General features: G+C 57.9%; 2 protein-coding genes across 7 annotated transcripts; one reads left to right on the top strand and one right to left on the bottom strand.

Moving 5' to 3' along the window:
• Positions 1-366: 366 nt before the first annotated feature.
• PLA2G3 (phospholipase A2 group III) lies at positions 367-4,890 on the top strand (the record flags this gene model as incomplete). Its single annotated transcript, XM_081252781.1, has 7 exons — positions 367-880; positions 1,899-2,031; positions 2,287-2,421; positions 2,716-3,023; positions 3,649-3,778; positions 3,887-4,003; positions 4,632-4,890. The coding sequence occupies 7 exons, from the start codon at positions 367-369 to the stop codon at positions 4,843-4,845; spliced, it is 1,551 nt and encodes a 516-aa protein (XP_081108907.1). The 3' UTR covers positions 4,846-4,890.
• A 1,141-nt stretch (positions 4,891-6,031) lies between these two features.
• On the bottom strand, positions 6,032-15,715 carry INPP5J (inositol polyphosphate-5-phosphatase J; the record flags this gene model as incomplete). Of its 6 annotated transcripts, none has more annotated exons than XM_081252611.1 (13): positions 6,032-6,873; positions 7,072-7,176; positions 7,303-7,380; positions 7,529-7,666; positions 10,255-10,438; positions 10,575-10,684; positions 10,825-10,936; positions 11,333-11,508; positions 11,825-11,941; positions 12,151-12,259; positions 12,380-12,496; positions 12,850-13,937; positions 15,596-15,715. In XM_081252611.1, the coding sequence occupies 13 exons, from the start codon at positions 15,698-15,700 to the stop codon at positions 6,367-6,369; spliced, it is 2,946 nt and encodes a 981-aa protein (XP_081108737.1). In that variant the 3' UTR covers positions 6,032-6,366. The 6 variants fall into 6 exon arrangements, with proteins under 6 accessions (XP_081108737.1, XP_081108739.1, XP_081108740.1 ...); XM_081252613.1 differs by having other exon boundaries at positions 12,850-13,919; XM_081252614.1 differs by having other exon boundaries at positions 13,876-13,937; positions 15,596-15,700.
• Positions 15,716-16,695: the final 980 nt, after the last annotated feature.

Here is a 16,695-nt window from a genome sequence, read left to right as displayed (position 1 = left end):
AGGGAGATACAGATCCCCCTTCTGGCCCCTGCCCCCAGGGCTTTGGCTCCTACCGTCCCCATCCAGGCAAGGCTGGTGGCAGGTGACTGGAAGGCGTGGAGAAAGGCAGGCCAAGTGGGGGCGTGGGCCCCACCCAGTGTACTCCTCCAGCCAATCAGCGGCCTGCCCAGCCGGTGGATTCAGTTACAAGCCCCAGATCACCCCATACTCCAACCTCCTTCCTACTCCTCCCAAAGCTCCATTCATTGGCCCCGCAGCACCGGGTCGGCTGGGCTCGTTTCCGCTCAGCTACAGAGCTGCTGCCTCGTGGGCCCACCAGGGTAGGATTCCCGGGGGCTTTGTCTGACTGGGCTGGGCCAGGGCAGAATGGGGGTTCTGGTGGTGCTCTTGGGGGTGCTGAACTTCCTGGGGGCAGCTCTGGGGGGCTCCCCTGCCCTCCACTTGCACAGCACCTCCTGCCACTTGGCCAGACCCATCTCTGGCAGCCCTTTGGGGTTCCTTAGCTTCTTGGGCAAGGATGCCCAGGGATTAGCCCTGTTCCATGCCCACTGGGATGCGCACGGGAGGCTGCAGGTGTGCAGCCGGCAGGATGAGCCAGAGCTCACTACAGCCTTCAGTACCCTCTGTGCTGGTGAGATCACCCGGGACTCCTTCATCCACACCCCTGGACCTGAGCTGCAGAGAGCCCTGGCCACACTTAAGAGTCAGTGGGAGGCCTGCAGAGGGCCTGCCGAGAGTCCAGCAGGGACCAGGGAGAAGCGAGCAGCAGGGCAGAGTGGAGCGCCTAGCATGGGGAACCAGCGGGTGAAGAGAGGCTGGACCATGCCTGGCACACTGTGGTGTGGAGTCGGGGATTCTGCCGGGAACTCCTCGGAGCTGGGTGAGCCATCGGTGTGTGGACAGGGGGGCTGGTGGCGGGGGGGAATGCAGCCTTTAGCCCTGGTACCCACTCTCCCAGGCTGTGTGCCCTGAGGAAGTGACTTAGCCACTCTGACTCTCAATTTCCTTATCTGTAAAATGGGGTGACCATAAATCTCATCATGGGATGCTTAAATGTGGTTATAGATGGGAAAGGTCCTACTCACACCTGGGAGGCCTCATTAATTACCATCTGAGGAAGGAGGCTGGCTGGGATGGATCCAGGGTCAGCTGAGCCAAGAAACCATTACCCAAGAGGAGGCTTTATGGGTACAGGGTGCCCAGTGGAGGGGACGCCGAGACCCAAAGGCCTGGGTTCAAATCCCAGCTCAGCCCTTCCGAGCTGAACGAGTCACCTCCCCTCTCTGAATCTGTTTCCTCACCTGTACAATAAACGTGACACCTCCTTCCCAGGGCTGCTGTGTGCTTGGGTGTGGGAAGTGCCAGGCATTTGGGAGATGCTCAGTAAAGGGCATCATTGCTCAGGTGGTGAAAAACATGCATGGCTTTTTTGCACTCTCGGTACAGCTGTCAGTGCGTACGCGTGGAGGGCTGGGAGGAGGACTTGGCACTTGAGTTGGAGCAGGTTGGCATCCTGACAATGCCTCATTGTGCCAGCGAGATTGCACCCTGCTGTTTACCATTCCATTCCACACATATTCATAACTTTGGAGTTTCACTTGGGGTGTGAGCCCAAGAACTCTGGAGGCAGACACCAGTTCACCTGAGGAAGATCTTTCTGTGGGCAAGGGTTCATGTGTGGGCTGCCTGGCCTTGGAGTTGCCCAACAGAGGCTGTACCTGGGTGTTCTCTTCAAGCTTTGGAACTGTGAGTCCCACAGGGGGAGGCCTGAGGCCACCCAGGTCATCTGTATCAGGGCTGGGATGAGAACCAGGTCTCTGCTCCCAACACCACGCGGGCATAGCCGGCATGTGGTGCCCACGACCCTGCTGAGCTGGTGCCCCCTCCGCTTCCTGCAGGGGTCTTCCAGGGCCCCGATCTCTGCTGCCAGGAACATGACCGCTGCCCACAGACTGTCTCACCCTTCCAGTACAGCTATGGCATCCGAAACTACCGACTCCACACCATCTCCCACTGCAACTGTGATGCCAGGTTGGTGGTGGGCAGGGAGGGCTGGGAGCTCGGGGTGGGATTATCCACCGGGATTACCTGGTGCAGAGTCCAGGATTCCAGAGAATCCTAAAGGATCAGCCAGCCAGAGTCCACTGTGCAGTGGGAAAGCTGAGGCCTAACAGGAGAGGGGACACTTGGACCCCAAATCACCTGGCTGGTAGTGACCAGGTGGTCTGGGAGAGGAGCCAGGTAGCTCTCTGTGGTCCAGGGACCTGAGTGCTGGCTCTGGGACAGGTTCCAGCAGTGCCTGCATAACCAACGGGATTCCATCTCCGACATCGTGGGCGTGGCCTTCTTCAACGTGCTGGCGATCCCCTGTTTCGTGCTGGAGGACCAGGAGGCCTGTGTGGAGTGGTACTGGTGGGGCGGGTATGTGGCTGCCCCTTTCGAGCCCCTTCCCAGCCAGTTGGGAGCTCGGGCTCCAAGCCTGGGAGGGAAGCCTCTCTGTATGTCTGTCCTCCAGGGAATGATGCCTCGCCCTCCCTGTCTTCTCCTCAGGGTGGGGCCCAGGATGCAGACGCTCCCTGGGTGCCCTGCAGGACCCAGTGGGATGTGGGATGAGGGGTGGGACTGGCAGAGCCCTGATCTCCATGGAGATGAACCTGGGGACTTCTGGGAGGGGGGATTCTGGGTTACCAATTGCCACCACGTGCTACCTCCCAGGTGTAGAACATATGGCTCTGTATCCCTCGCCCGTCTCCAGCCCAGGACCTTCTACAATGCCTCCTGGAGCTCCCTTGCCATCCCCCTGACTCCCAGTCCTCAGAACCCAGCACCCAGCAAGCCTCGGTGGATTCAGCACCCTCAGAAGTGGCCAGCACAGCAGAAAGAGTCCAAGTACCCCAGCCAAGCCAACGCCACAGCCCTCCAGGCCCCTGTGGCCTCCCCTGGGCCTGATGTGGCCCCCATAGTCCAGCTGGAGGTCACTGATTCAGGCCTCCAGGGACTATGGCATGGCCTAAAACCTCAAGGTGAGCTCAGAACCTAACCTTGGGGGCTCCTGATGTAAGGAGGTGTCCCTGACTCTGTTCAGGGTGGGGGCCCCCTATGTTGCTTCCTTTCCTGCTCTGAACTCCTTCTGGGGTCTCCCAACCTCTCTCCTGCTGCAGCCAGAGGGATTTTTGTAAGCTCCAAACTTGTCCATGGCACTCCTCGCTGAGGCCCCACCATGATGTCCCAACACCCAGGGGTTGTCGAGTCTGGTCCTGCAGATCCTACTCCCCAGTCGAAACTCCAGTTCCACAAACTTCATTTGGTTCTTCTAAAGCCACTTGCTCTCTCCCACTGCTGGGCTTTTGCACATGCTGTTCTTGATGCCTGGAGAATTCTCCCTGACTCTTCCCCTCTTCCAGCCTCAGCTTAGAAGCCTCTGTCTCCAGGAAACCTTTTCTGACCGCTCTCGACTCTCTGGGCTTCCCCATGGCAGCACTGCTCTGTGTGTGTGTGTGCATGCACACGCGTCTCCTATGTGTGAGGCACTCTGAAGGCACAAAGGGCATGAGACGGAAGCGACACTGTGTGTGGGGGACAGAGCATGTGTGCCGGATGGCAGTGGGCATCGGACAGGGCTCCTCTCACCACCACACCTGCCCTCAGGTGCCCGCCACGCCTGCCGCAGCTTCCGCCGCCTGGACCAGTGTGAGCACCAGATCGGGCCCCAGAAGACCAAGTTCCAGCTGTTCAACAATGCCCGTGAACCCCTCTTCCACTGCAACTGCACGCGCCGGTGAGGCCTGCTTGGACCCTTGGGGGTGGGCTGCCTGTTGCCAGGCACTGGGGAGGGACACCTGGCTGACGAGGCCCTGCCCCAGCCTGAGCCTGCCTCTGCCCTCAGTCTGGCACGCTTCCTGAGGCTCCACAGTGCACCTGTGGGCGCCAACATACTTTGGGAGCTGCTGGGCATGACCTGCTTCAAACTGGCCCCTCCACTGGACTGTGCTGAGGGCAAAGGGTAAGTGACATCAGGGCCGGGAGGGATGGGGGACTTCCCAAGGGGTGGGTTGCCTCTGCTGCCTTTGTGCACCTGGGCTGAGAGGGTGATGGAGGGGGTCAGGGGACCCCTGAGCTCCACTGTCATCATCCCTGTGTTCGGCTCTGCAGTTGGTCCATGTAGGTTGCATCTCAACTCTGTCATTTACTTCCTTTGTGACCTTGCAAGCTGAATAACCTCTCCACACCTCTGTTTCCTTACCTATAAAATGGAGGTAGAAGCCAAGGAAGTGGCGTGTGTGACGTACATAGGCCAAGACCTGCAGGACACATAGTAAAACACCTGCTTACCTCTTACCCCATAATCCACAATTTCAATTCTGATTCTCAAAACTAACTCTGTTACTTTTCCTATTTCACAGGTAGGGAAACTGAGGCCCAGACTGACCCAGGTTTCTGCAGCCAGCTAGTGGCAGAACCTGGGCCTTTGGGTGCCAACCCAGGTTTATTCTGCCCCCTGCTAGGTGTAACAGCCACCCACCCTCCCGGCCCCAGCCCTGCTCCTCTCTGGGCCTTGGTCACCCTCTCTGCAGATTAGGGTGGGATTCTTGGCAGTTATGACCACCTGCCCCACTTTTCTCTCCTCACAGCTGTTCCAGAGACCCCAGGGCTATCAAGGTGTCAGCTCGGCACCTGCGGCGACTTCAGCAGAGGCAACTCCAGCTCCAGGGGACAGGCACAGACAACAGGCAGGCATGGACTTCAGAGCACCCAAAGGCCCCCATGTCATTCTATGACCGGTGCCTGCAGCTGACCCAGGGAGCTGGAGGACCTGAAGGACAGCAGAAATCCTGGAACCAGTGACCTCAGTTCCAGCTCTCCTGGGCACAAGACTGGACCTCGTCCCTGGCTTTGCTAGGCCTTGGGGGGTCTCAGCTTCCCCTCCACGTGTTAGAGTGAAGCATGGACAGGCTCTTGTGGATAGCCAGAGGGCTGCATGGGTAGGGTGGGGGGGCCAAGGCCCAAATGCTGGACCACGTCTCCTGCTGTGCTGGGTGATCTTGGGCTGGTGACACAACCCCTCTGTGCTTGGATGTGGTATTCAGGAGGCTCATTCTGCAGCCCCAGGCTTGGGCCTTCCCAGAGAAATTAACATCCAGATGGGAATGGGGAGAAGGTAACATTGCAGCAGCCCCAGGAGGTACCAGGAGGAGGTACATATATGTCTATGTTGTGAAATTAATGCATGTCTCAAGAACTTGCCCAGGGAAGCCCCAGTGTCTGCCTGCTGAGGTCTAGGGCAGCAGGTGGGGAATGAGGGATGTCACAGAAGTGCCTGTGACTGAATCCAGGGTGGCAGAAGCTAGAAAGGGGCTTCCCAACTCACCTCCCCAGGGGACCTCTTCTCTTAACAGCTGCTATAATCTTCCTGGCCCAGCCCTGGCCCATTCTTTCTGGCCTAGACTTAAATTCAGATCTCCCCTGTGCCCTTAAGCAAGAGACCTCCTTCATTCTGAGCCTTAGTTTCCTCCTCTGAAAAAGGGGAGTGTAAATAGGACCTACCTCATAGGGTTGTTGAGGATTAAGCGAACCAAGTCACAGACAGCACTCACCACCTAGTAAATGTTCCCTCCCTCCAGCACACAGCCAAACTGTGCTTAGGCGTCTAATTTTTTTTTTTTTTTTTTTCGGTACGCGGGCCTCTCTGTTGTGGCCTCTCCCGCTGTGGAGCACAGGCTCCGGACGCGCAGGCTCAGCGGCCATGGCTCACGGGCCTAGCCGCTCCGCGGCATGTGGGATCTTCCCGGACCAGGGCACGAACCCGTGTCCCCTGCATCGGCAGGCGGACTCTCAACCACTGCGCCACCAGGGAAGCCCTAGGCGTCTGATTTTTAAAGGTTCACATAACCTCTTGGAGGCCTCAGTTTGCTCACCTGTGAAATGGAGCTAAGAACTACACTGAACTCAACACCACAACTTGTGGTGCAGCTTAAAGGACATGGCATGTGTAATGTATATAGCTGGTGCCTGGTAATTGTCAGATCTGTCATCCTCTCGTCTCTTTAGTCCCTTCCTCTGACTGCCCCCAATCCCAGACTGCTAACAAGTTAGGAAGAAGTCAGGAGTGAGGCTGGAGAATTTAATTCCTAATTGATGACCTCTAGGTTTGCTCCCCCATCCCAGATAGGGGCTGGGATAGGGGTTTGCTGATTGTCACAGTTGAGGTGCCAGGACCAAGTTTGGGGGACCCCAGTTGGCCACCCTTGGCCAGAATAGAGTGGCAGGTGCACATAAAGCTGGAGCAGCAGCAGGAGGGAGGCAGGTGGGTTTGCAGAAGATTGAGGCAGAGTGGGGGCCACGTAGGCCTGCCTGCCCACCTCGCCCTCAGGGCCCCAGGCCCCCTTCCTCCAGGCCCTGCTGACCCTGGGGGCTGGGAGACAGGCTGTCAGGGGCCGGGGCCTCCCGATCGGGTCCCCAGGAGCTTCCACCGCCAGGGTCTACGGTCTCTAGGCGCAAGGCAGGCAGCAACCCCAGGCTTTGAGGCACAGATGGTGGGAATGCCCAGGACCCAGGCAGCCCAGGGGGACCCTCCTCACTGTTGCCCTGGCTGCCACCATCACTGCCCCTGTTGGGGGCTACCCAAGGCAGGCGGCGGCTCTGGGGCGAGGGGCTTCGGCTGGTGCCACGGCGTTCACAGGATGAGGGCCGCAGGGCGAGGCCGGGGAAGCGGGCCAGACCTGGGCTTCGGCTACGGTGCCGCTTGGACTTGCCAGGGCTTGGGCTGCGGGACTTGGATGCAAGCAGCTCCAGGGTGCTGTCATCCTCATCCTCCGAGCTGGCACCCGAGCTGTCTGTGCTGCTGCTGGCCAGCTCCGAGGTAGGCAGTGAGATCTGGGGGGAAGGCTGGTCACTGGGGTGCCGCTCTCCCCAGCTGGCCACTGAGGCCTCTGGGAACCACTCCCACCCTCCCCCTTGGCAGACCCAGGAAGGTCAGGATACTTGTAGGAGGTCACAGAACAGAATGTAGAAGCTGTAGAGGCATTTGAATACTCCTTTGGTGCCCCTGACCCTGCAGCCTGGCCTACTTACCTGGAAGGGCTCAGTGACCCCGATGAGGATGCTGTGGGTGTGGCTATAATAGCCCAGGATGAAGTCTCCGTGACCCTTGGGCAGTGACTCCTCACTGAATGTCACCTGGTGGGCCGGGGGGTTTAGGCCCAGGTTGGGGTGAGGGAGGCAGCCTCAGGACCCTTCAAGCTGAATCCTGAGCCCCCAAGGGCAATGGGGACTTCCTCCCACTCTCCCCCTCCCCTTAAGTACCTGGTAGATGTTCCCATCCACATCCTCGTGTTTGGCCCAGACATAAGCCACGTAGTCCTTGCAGTGGCGGAAACCCACCTGGGGTGAGAGCAATCAGGGTCGTGACCCCTAAGGTCTGACCCCAGCAGCCTCAAACTCTGGGGAAGCCAGGGACTCCACGTGGGTCCCTGGCTGCCCCTTCAGGCCCTTCCTTCCCCGATGTACCGACCACCCCTGCCCGTCTCACCCGGTACAAGCCGATCCAGTCCCAGGAGCTGCGGGCAAACACCGTCTCTATGCGGTACCTCACCACAGCCTGCTCCGGCCGCACCCACTCGTCTGCCACATCCAGCCGCACAAGCGGCACGTCGTCTCTGAAGGCAAACTGCCCAGGGGCAGGGGGCAACATCAGGCAAGACCCTCTAGTATTCTATACACCTAGAGCCCTTGCGCCTGCGTCGGCACAAATTGGCTGAGATGAAGGGCCTTTGAAGCCACTGCACAGACTGGGAAACTGAGGAAGAACAGGTCCAGGATGAATGCCAGGTTTCCTGCCTCCCAGCTCAGGGCTCTTTTTGTCCTTAGCCTCCTTAGGAAGTGAGTGAGAACACAGCTTTGAAGCTTAGTAGACCGTGGGTTTGTCCCTGGCTCTGCCATTGTTATGCAGTGTGACCCAAGGTGAGTTTCTTGACCTCGCTGAATAGAAGGGCTCCTCTCCTTAAACTCTGATGATCTTATTTAACTCTTGGGGTTGCTCTGCAGATTCAATGAGATACCATATAAAGCGTCCTATAAACTTCTCAGTATACAGTAGGTGCTCAATGAATGACTTGCCTATAAGCTAACAAAGGAGTCCCATGATGCACTGGATATTCTGGAGTAAAGTTAACACCCATGAGCAGGCAAGAAGAGCTCTGGGTAGGTGGCTGGAGACCGTCCAGGCTCTGCTACTAACCTGCTTCATGACCTCAGGTAAGCCCCTCATCAGGCTAAGTAAGACTCAGTTTCCCCACCTGTATTAAGGAACCACTATTAACCTTGTTTGTCATCAGTCCATGGAGACAAAAGAATCTTCTCTTCCCAGGGTCACCCCAGGCTGAGCAGGGGGTCACCATGTGGATGGGGTGGCAGGTGGCCAGGGTACTGGCTTCACCTCTGTCCCTCAGGAAAAGACTCAGTGGTGCCAGCCTCCGGCTTTGTCTGCTCCCCTGTTTATCTGGTTTCAACTTTCTCTCCCTCCTCAGCTTCTAAGCCAAGCTGCTTAGAAGAAACCAGCACATCCTCTCCCTGCCGTGGGTTCCTAACAGCAGGTCTGGCCAGGTTGCGCTCTTGGAAATACCCTTTAGGGCCTTGTGGGGTCAAAACTCCTGCTGAGCCCTGTGCTGTGTTGCTTTGGATAAGAGATTTAAGTTCTCTGAGCCTCTGTTTCTCTCATCAGTAAAACTGAAAGAAGAATTTGGATATCCTCAGGGCCTACCACAGTATTCAAAGGGATGACATACATGAAGTAGGCTACACAGGCTCTGGCATATAGTAGGTGCTCAACAGGTAATGTTTTACAAGGGACAGGGTTCTAGATAAGGAGGGAAGGACAGGGCACCCAAAAGGAGTGGTTCTCAAGGTGAGGTCCCTGATTGGGAGTTAAACCTCCCACCCAAGGCTTTTACCAAAGGTCATGGGAGGCCAGACATGGGCAGATTTCCATTCCCAGCTGAGGACATTGGCCACTGTCCCTCTGACTGACCATATGACAAAGTTAGCAGGGAAAACATTCTCTGGTCTGCTGGGCTCCCTCTTATCAGATCAAGAGAATCGGAGAGCCCAGAGTTGGGTTTCAGGACTGGAAATTGGGCTCTACCCCACTCTGCTGCTGAGCCTGTGTGCGACTTGGGGCGCATGCCTACTCCACTAACAGAAAGTTGGACTACGTGGTCTCTAAGATCCAGTTCTGACATTCTTGGATTTCCCCTTTTTCCTTTGGCAGCTAGGAGCCCCAATCCTAAACACAGGGGCTTCCCTGGTGGTGCAGTGGTTAAGAATCCACCTGCCAATGCAGGCGACACGGGTTCGAGCCCTGGTTTGGGAAGATCCCACATGCCGTGGAGCAACCAAGTCCATGCGCCACAACTACTGAAGCCTGTGCGCCTAGAGCCCGAGCTCCGCAACAAGAGAAGCCACTGCAGTAAGAAACCCGCGCACCACAACGAAGAGTAGCCCCCGCTCACTGACTGCAACTAGAGAAAGCCTGCGCGCAGCAAGGAAGACCCAATGCAACCAAAAATAAATACATAAATCAATAAAAATTTATAATAAAAAAATCCTAAACACAATGCTAAATTTTATAGTAACTATTTAGAGTTTAGCTTTGTATTTTTTTGTATCTCTACTCCCCCTCCCCATCACATATGGTAAGATGGTAAATAAATAATAAATGAATGTGAATGAACGCTACATGGGATTTGAGTAAATATTTTGGTGGCTGGTCTTATTATATATGTGAATTTTAACATAAGTTGCCCTAAGCCTTTCTCAGAAAAGGGGAATTAGAGATTAATGAAAAGGTATACCCTTTGAAATCAGACTAGCCAGGGTTCAAAACCTTCCCTTTAGTAGCCATGTGACCTGGGGCAAGGGGTGCTGTGTCTCTGGGCCTCAGTTTTTTCACCTGAAAATGGAGATCATAGGACTTCCCTGGCAGTCCAGTGGTTAAGACTCTGAGCTCCCAGTGCAGGGGGCATGGGTTTGATCCGTGGTCCGGGAACTAAGATCCCACATGCCACGTGGTATGGCCAAGAATAAATAAATAAATAAATAAATAAATAAATAAATAAATAATGGAGATCATAATCCCACTCCCAGTCTGCTGTGACAAGTGGATGCTACTGAGGGCAGGTGTAAGGGGTTACCGGGGGGCAGTGGGATGCTGAGCTGGGCCTGGGGATGTCATGCGGGGAGCATGAGGCCAGGACTCACGTGCAGGACGAACTGGGCAGCCACGGGCTTGTGGTCGCTGACAGTGTATTCCATGTGGCTGTGGTAGCTGTGCTGGGTCACCTGGAGCCGGTGGCTCTCCCGTCCCGAGGGGCTGGGACCTCCACCTGGAGCCTTGACCTTCCACAGGATACGGTCTGTCCAGGCTGGCTTCCGCTTCTTGGCACTGCGGTGGGCAAGGGTAGGCTGAGTATCAGGGGTTGGGGGTCAAGGCACATGTGCCTCCTGTCTCTCTTTCCTGTCTCCCTTATCCAGAAGACCTCAGCCCACATCCCCACCTCTCATCCCAGTTCTGAGCTCACCTGGTATCATATTTGTTAGTACCCACGTCAAACTTGAAGGTGGGCGCAAAGTTGAGGGGCCCCTCCTGGAAGCCCCTCAGGATGGGCCAGGTGTTCTTGGCCATGTTGAGCTGTGAGGGTCCAGAAGCACAGAATTGGACAAGAGCTTGGGCAGCGCAGATGAGGGCAAGGACCATAGCCTAGGGTACAGGTGGTCCTAGGGCATGTTCTGTGTGCTTGGGGTTTTGGGGTCCAGGCTGGGATTCCCCACCTGGTCTTTCTCCCAGAGCTGGTGGAGCTGCTCGCTGTCGATGGCAAATTTGACGAAGTGCAGGTCGTAGCTCTCGATGCGGAAGTTCAGGTCCCCGAACCAGAACACGAGGCTGTTCGGAGGTGGGGGTCAGCGGGGTCCATGGGGTGAAGAGCCCAACCCAGATCCTTCTCTGCCCCCATCCAACCCGACAGCTGCTCCTAGTGATGACGCAGAGGGTGGGTGGGTTGCTGCAGAGCCTCCAGCCCACCACGGAGCAGCAGGGGGTGTAGACCTAGAAGTTAGGTTCCGACCCCCAGCAAGGCCTTGCCCCTCGGCAAAGCTCCACCCTGCAGGCTCCACCTCCCCATCAAACTTACCAGCTTTCTTGTTCCTAGCTATAGTGTGGGTGGTCTCCACCCCCATAGGCCCCGCCTCTCCCCACAAGGCGCACCGGCCTCGCCCCTGAGGCCCACCCCTCCTTCACTAGCCCCGCCCAAGCCCCATTAGGTCCCGCCCCTGCCCATACTCGTGATCCAAGATCCCTTGAGCTCCAGGCCCCTGGAACTGCTGGAGGCTGAGGATGGTCTGGAAGTTGTCCTTGCGCTGCTCCGCTTTGTCCATGTGGGCCGGCAGGTGGCAGTTCAGGAAGCACAGCATGTGCCCGAAGGCGGCCAGTCGCACACTCACTCCACCCTTGTTGCCCTTGGGAAACAAGGTTGGGTGGGTCATGGGCGGGGCCTAGGCTAGGAGGTGAGGCCCGCGGGGCTTAGGTGGGCGGGGTCAGCGGGTGAGGCCCAGGACCCGTGGAAGTGTGGAGAGGGGTGGGTTCTAGGGATGGGAGTGGAACACTAGGAGAGGCGGGGTCTAGAAAACAAGGGGTGGGGGTGGGTGGGGAGAGGCGGGCCTCAGAGTAAGGGGTGTAGCTTGGGGTGGGGATATTGCCAGTATGCGGGGGTCCGGGGACTAATCTACGGATCCCTTAGGGCCCTGTACCCTCCCAGGCCGCTTCCACGCTCACCCAATAGCCACCCAGGCCAGTGCGGGTGCAATCAGTCTGCACATCCCTCAGGAAGGGCAGATGGTAGTACTTGGCGAACAGCAGCAGGATGACGCCCTGCATCCGCACAGTACTTACCTGCAGCAGAGGCGTGAGGAGGCTGAGAGACGGGACACAACTCCCCGCCCCCGCCCTCGCCTTTTCCGGTTCTTAAAGGTCTGCTCCTCCATCCTCCCATTTCATGGACCCGGCCACCGAGGCCCAGCGGGCCCCACGGTGAATCAAGGCAGAGCTAGGGCTGAGAATCCAGGGGTCTCCACCTGCCCGGGGGTTGAGGGAGGAGTTACCAGCACGAAGTTGAAGGGCCCCAGTGCGTCCATGAAGAGCTCGCTCCACTGGTCGGTGAAGAGCGCGTCCTTGAGCCGCTTGTTGATCATAGAGTTCACTTCCTGCAACCTGTGGGGGACTGTGAGGCGGCCTTCGGATGGGGGGGGCGCCCTAGAAACCCCTCCCGCGGGAGAGGGTCTGGGAGGCAGGAGGGGCTCAGGAGGGAGTCTACTCGCCCTGTCCCCTCACCCTATGGCGATCATGTCTGCCCTGTCACTGTCATCGCTGCTGCTGCCCAGGTGAAGGAGGGATGTGACATCATCGGGGGGCATGGCGGTGCCCACGTTCCATGTGACCACAGTGATCCTGGGGATGTGGGGGTACAGAAGGGGTTACTACTGGGGACCACTCTCTTACCCTCAACCTCCCTGCCACAGGGCTTTTTCTGGGGAAATAAGCTTGACTATCAGCCCTCAGAAGGACCCACAGTGGGCCCAGGGTCCCTTCCACCAGACTCTTCCAGGGGAGATCAACTGAGGCGGGGTAGGCAAGTCCCTTAGGAGAGGATGCTGTCTTCCGAGGGCCCCAGAGTGGGCCTAACACCCACAGGGAGTCTTCCTCAGGGAGGTCAGCTGGGGTGGAGTAGGGTAAGCCACCCTAGAAGGATGGCTAGTCTTAGAGTTCAAGCCCCAGCAATGTCTTGGGAGAGGGCCCCTCACCAGAAGCCAGGGTCGCTCTTGCAGGTGGGCTGAGCTGACCAAGAGGAGGATGACGAGGTGGATGTAGAAGAGGAGGTGGTAAGAGGGGCTGGGGTTTCTCTGGGCTGAAGATTGGGGCTCAGATGCCCACCAGGCCCGGCACCCTGGGTGCCAGGCCTGGGGAGGGCCATCTCAGGAGCTGGGGGGACACACGGGGAGTGGTTTGGAGAGCGGCTGGGGGAGCGGCTGGGAGATCGGGGTGGCTTGGGCAGAGGTGGGGGCACAGTCTGGGCTAAGGGGGCCCCTGGCCGGAAGGTGGGGTAGAGAAGTCCGGGGGAGCGAGTGCCAGGCTCTGGAGGACCCTGGCCCACATCCAGGGGCAGAGTCTGTGGTGGCCAGGACGAGACAGGATCCTCAGGGCTGCTGCGGGGGGCCTCAGGCCGGGCTCTGAAGGAGGGGGAGATCCAAGGGTCTGGGGGGGCTTGAATCAAGGATGGGGAGCCCACAGGACCAGATGTCTGAGTCGGGGGCTGGAGATGCCCTTCTGAAGGGGAGAGAGGTCTAGGGGCTGGGGCATCCCTCTGTTTAGCTGGTGTCCATCCCACAGAGGCTGGGGCTGATGTCATGGATGCTGGAGTCAGGGCCTGTTCCTGAGAGAGTGACAGAACTGGACTGGGCACTGGGGAAGAGCTGGAGGGGGGCTGTGGGGGCTGTTTCTCAGATGCCACAGCCAGGCTCAGGCCTGAAGCAGCCAGGGCTGGCTTGGGTCCCATGGAGGCAGGTGGCACCTGCTTCTGGTCCCTGGACAGTGGAGCCAGCCTGGGCCCCAGGGTGGCTGGAGGAGGCTTCGGCCCAGCCGAGGCAGACATCACCAACTGGCCCATAGATGTTGGAGCCAGGCTGGAGCTGCGGTGGGCAGGAGCTGTTTTCTGCCCTCCAGGGGTAGACATTGGAGCCAGGATGGGTCCGGGAGATGCCAGAGCCAGCCTTGGCCCCTTTGAGGAAGGTGGCATTGCTGCTGGTGGCCCCACAGGTGTCAGAGCCAACCTTGGTTCCGAGCGTACTGGTGCTGCGTTCTCCTTCGCTGGGAGCTGAAAACATGAGTCCATCTTGGATATAGGACAAGTCAGAGCCTCAGAGTCAACCCTAACCAGGCCTCCACTTCCATATAGACCCCAGCAGACTCTGTCTAGCTAAGAAAGGCCCATCTTTCTGAGGAAGTTCTTCCTAATTTCTCACCTCAATCCATTCTGCTGTGAATCAGCTTCTCTTCTGGAGGAAACAGGACATGGAAACCTATCCCCTCCCTCACCTGTGACACATCTTTCATAGATGGGGAAACTAAGACCCCCAACTCAAAGGAGGCAGAGTGTGAGCCTGGACCCAAGGGCTCTCCTCGCCTTCCTGGCTGACACCCACTCCCTGGCCACCCTGGAGTGTTGGGTGGCTGGAGTCAGCTTCCCTGAGCACCACGCACCCCTGCAGTCCCTGCTGCTCCCCTAGCCAAGGGCTACTGATCTGACACCCCCCCAGATCTTCCCACTCAGGACACCCTGGGGCCAGCCTGTTAAACACCACCCCCTTTCCTCCACAGTACACAGGAACCCTCAGGTTCCCCCTGCCAAACGTCCCCAGTTCCTTGGTCACAGCCCTCTCTGTCCTCGTCACCCATTCCCAGAGCTCCGTGCAGGAGCAAGAGCCTGGGTTAGGACTGGCCATGTCGATTCCCAGCCCAGCTCTGTGTGACCTTAGGCAAGCACTTCCCTGCCCAGGGCCTCAGTTTCCCTGTCTTAAAATGAAGGAACCTGGTGAAGAATCCCTGGCCACACCTTATCCTGGGAAGCCTAAGTCTCATATCCTCTGCATGTATGAGCCCAACATTTGCTAGGCTTCTATTTGAGCTCCATGGAATAGTCCATCCTCCCAAGTGTGATTCTAACACCCAGAGCAAGTCCAGGATTCTGTTGATCCTGGCACCGCACCACTGTGCACAAGTTATACCCTCTTACCCTTGTCACCCCACCTGTGAGGACAGGCAAGCAAGTATCCTCTTTATGTCCAGCAGGTGGAGTGGCAGGGCGGGTGGGGCCCTGCAGGGACCTCCTCTTCCTTTCCCATCTGTCCCTGTCTGATGTCCCTGTCTCCAGAAGTCAGGATAAAGTGTCCCTGGCCAGGGAGGGTAGAAGGAGGTTTACACTCACCCTGGGGTGGCCCCATCCCTGCCTCCAGAGATGCAGTTCTGTCTGCATCCCATGTCCTGCTTGGTTCAGAGAATCTGAAACTCTGCCTCCACCTCTGTCCCCAAACTCAGCTCTTTGAGGCTTGCATTTTGGGCATCCTCCTTGGTTCCTAGTGTCCCACTCCAAACCCCCACCCCAAACACCACACCGCCTCCAGCACTAACAACTTAGACATCCCAGATGTCACAGTTTCAGTCTTCGGGGACAAGCCTCCTCATTTTGCATTAGCTCAGAGAGGACAAGCAACTTGCCCAAGGTCACATAGCAAAGCTGGAGCACAGCTGGGTCCCCTGATACCTGGTCCAGGGCTTTCCCAGGAGGTCCTGGAGACAGCTAACTCCATCTCTCTCTGAGTGTCCCATCACTACCCCCTCAGCCCCTAGGGTACCCTGTTTGCCCAGTCCCTGCTTGGTGGGCAGAGAAGAGTGCCAGCCCCTCAGCTGGGGCACCAGGGTGCCTGCAGTATGTGGGGGGGGGGTGTGGGACTAAGGATCAGGAATGGGGGAACTAGAATTTAGGGGTCTTACCTTGGAGGGTGCCCCAGTTTGGGAAATCCCATGGGGCATGGGCAGGGGGCCCAGGCCAGCCCGGGTCCCTGGCCTCACGCTGCCACTGATGCCCTGGCCCTCCATGTCTGCAGCCCCCGGCAGCCCGGGTTCCCTTGGGCTCCAGCTCCTCTGCTAGCTCCCGGGAACCAGTGATGTCATCAGCCGTTTCAACCTGCTGAGAATTTAAAGACACAGGCACCGACTTCCCAACATAGAGGTGGCCAGGGCAAGGTGGCCTACCCCTGGGGACTGGCTGCTGAGCCTGGAATGGTCATGGTGGGGGAGGAAGCGGGGGAAGTGGGTCCATTGGCCTGGCACAGGTCCCAGCTGGCAGCATAGTGGAAGCTGTCTTTCTGTTCTTACCCTCCAGCCGGTAGGCCTGGCCAGCGCTTGCTCAAGGGAGGGGCATTGACACACCTGAGGGTAAGGTAGCTCAAAGGTCAGCCCCCTCTCCAAGGCTTCAGAGACACCTGAGTCCCTGCTCTGATCCTGTGACCTTCTTGACTCCCTGCCAGCTCAGGGCTTGCCTTGGCCCCCACCCTTGCCCCATTTTCAGGCCTTGGTGCCCGCCCCTCCCCTGGCTCTATCCTTCCCATCCCAGAGCCAGACACTCAGGCTCCAGCAACTGGAGTCTTTCCCATCTCAACCTCAGCACTGACCCCTCCTCTTCTGCAGACACCTCTCGCCTGCCCTTTGGATGTCCCCACAGCCAGGCCCAGCCCAGCTCCTCTCAGCTTTCCTCCTCCAAGACTCACTGGGTGTGGCTTGGGAGAGGGACTTGCTCAAGGTCACCTGGTGAGCTGGGGAGGTCCCCTGAGTCTCAGTGAGGAAAGGGAGCTGCCTCAGTGACCCAGGAACCACAAGAGTCAATTGGGATGTCTGGGGGAAGGGAGCTGGGGTGGAGAAATGCCCAGCAGTGGGGGAACAGACTGGCAGGAGGGTCAAAAACAGGTCTGGGAACTTCTTTGGCCAGGACCCAGCATAGGGCCTGGTCTCCAACAGACCTAGGGAAGTGTTTGTTGAATGAATCAACCAATCAGTGAGAAGAGTGAATGAGTGACATGTTCAGATACGGCCGG

This window comes from Mesoplodon bidens, assembly GCF_964165515.1.
Source record: "Mesoplodon bidens genome assembly, chromosome: 13".
NCBI classification, from domain to species: domain Eukaryota; kingdom Metazoa; phylum Chordata; class Mammalia; order Artiodactyla; family Ziphiidae; genus Mesoplodon; species Mesoplodon bidens.
Note: the sequence above shows the minus strand (reverse complement) of the source record. Positions and strands in the feature narration are given on the sequence as shown.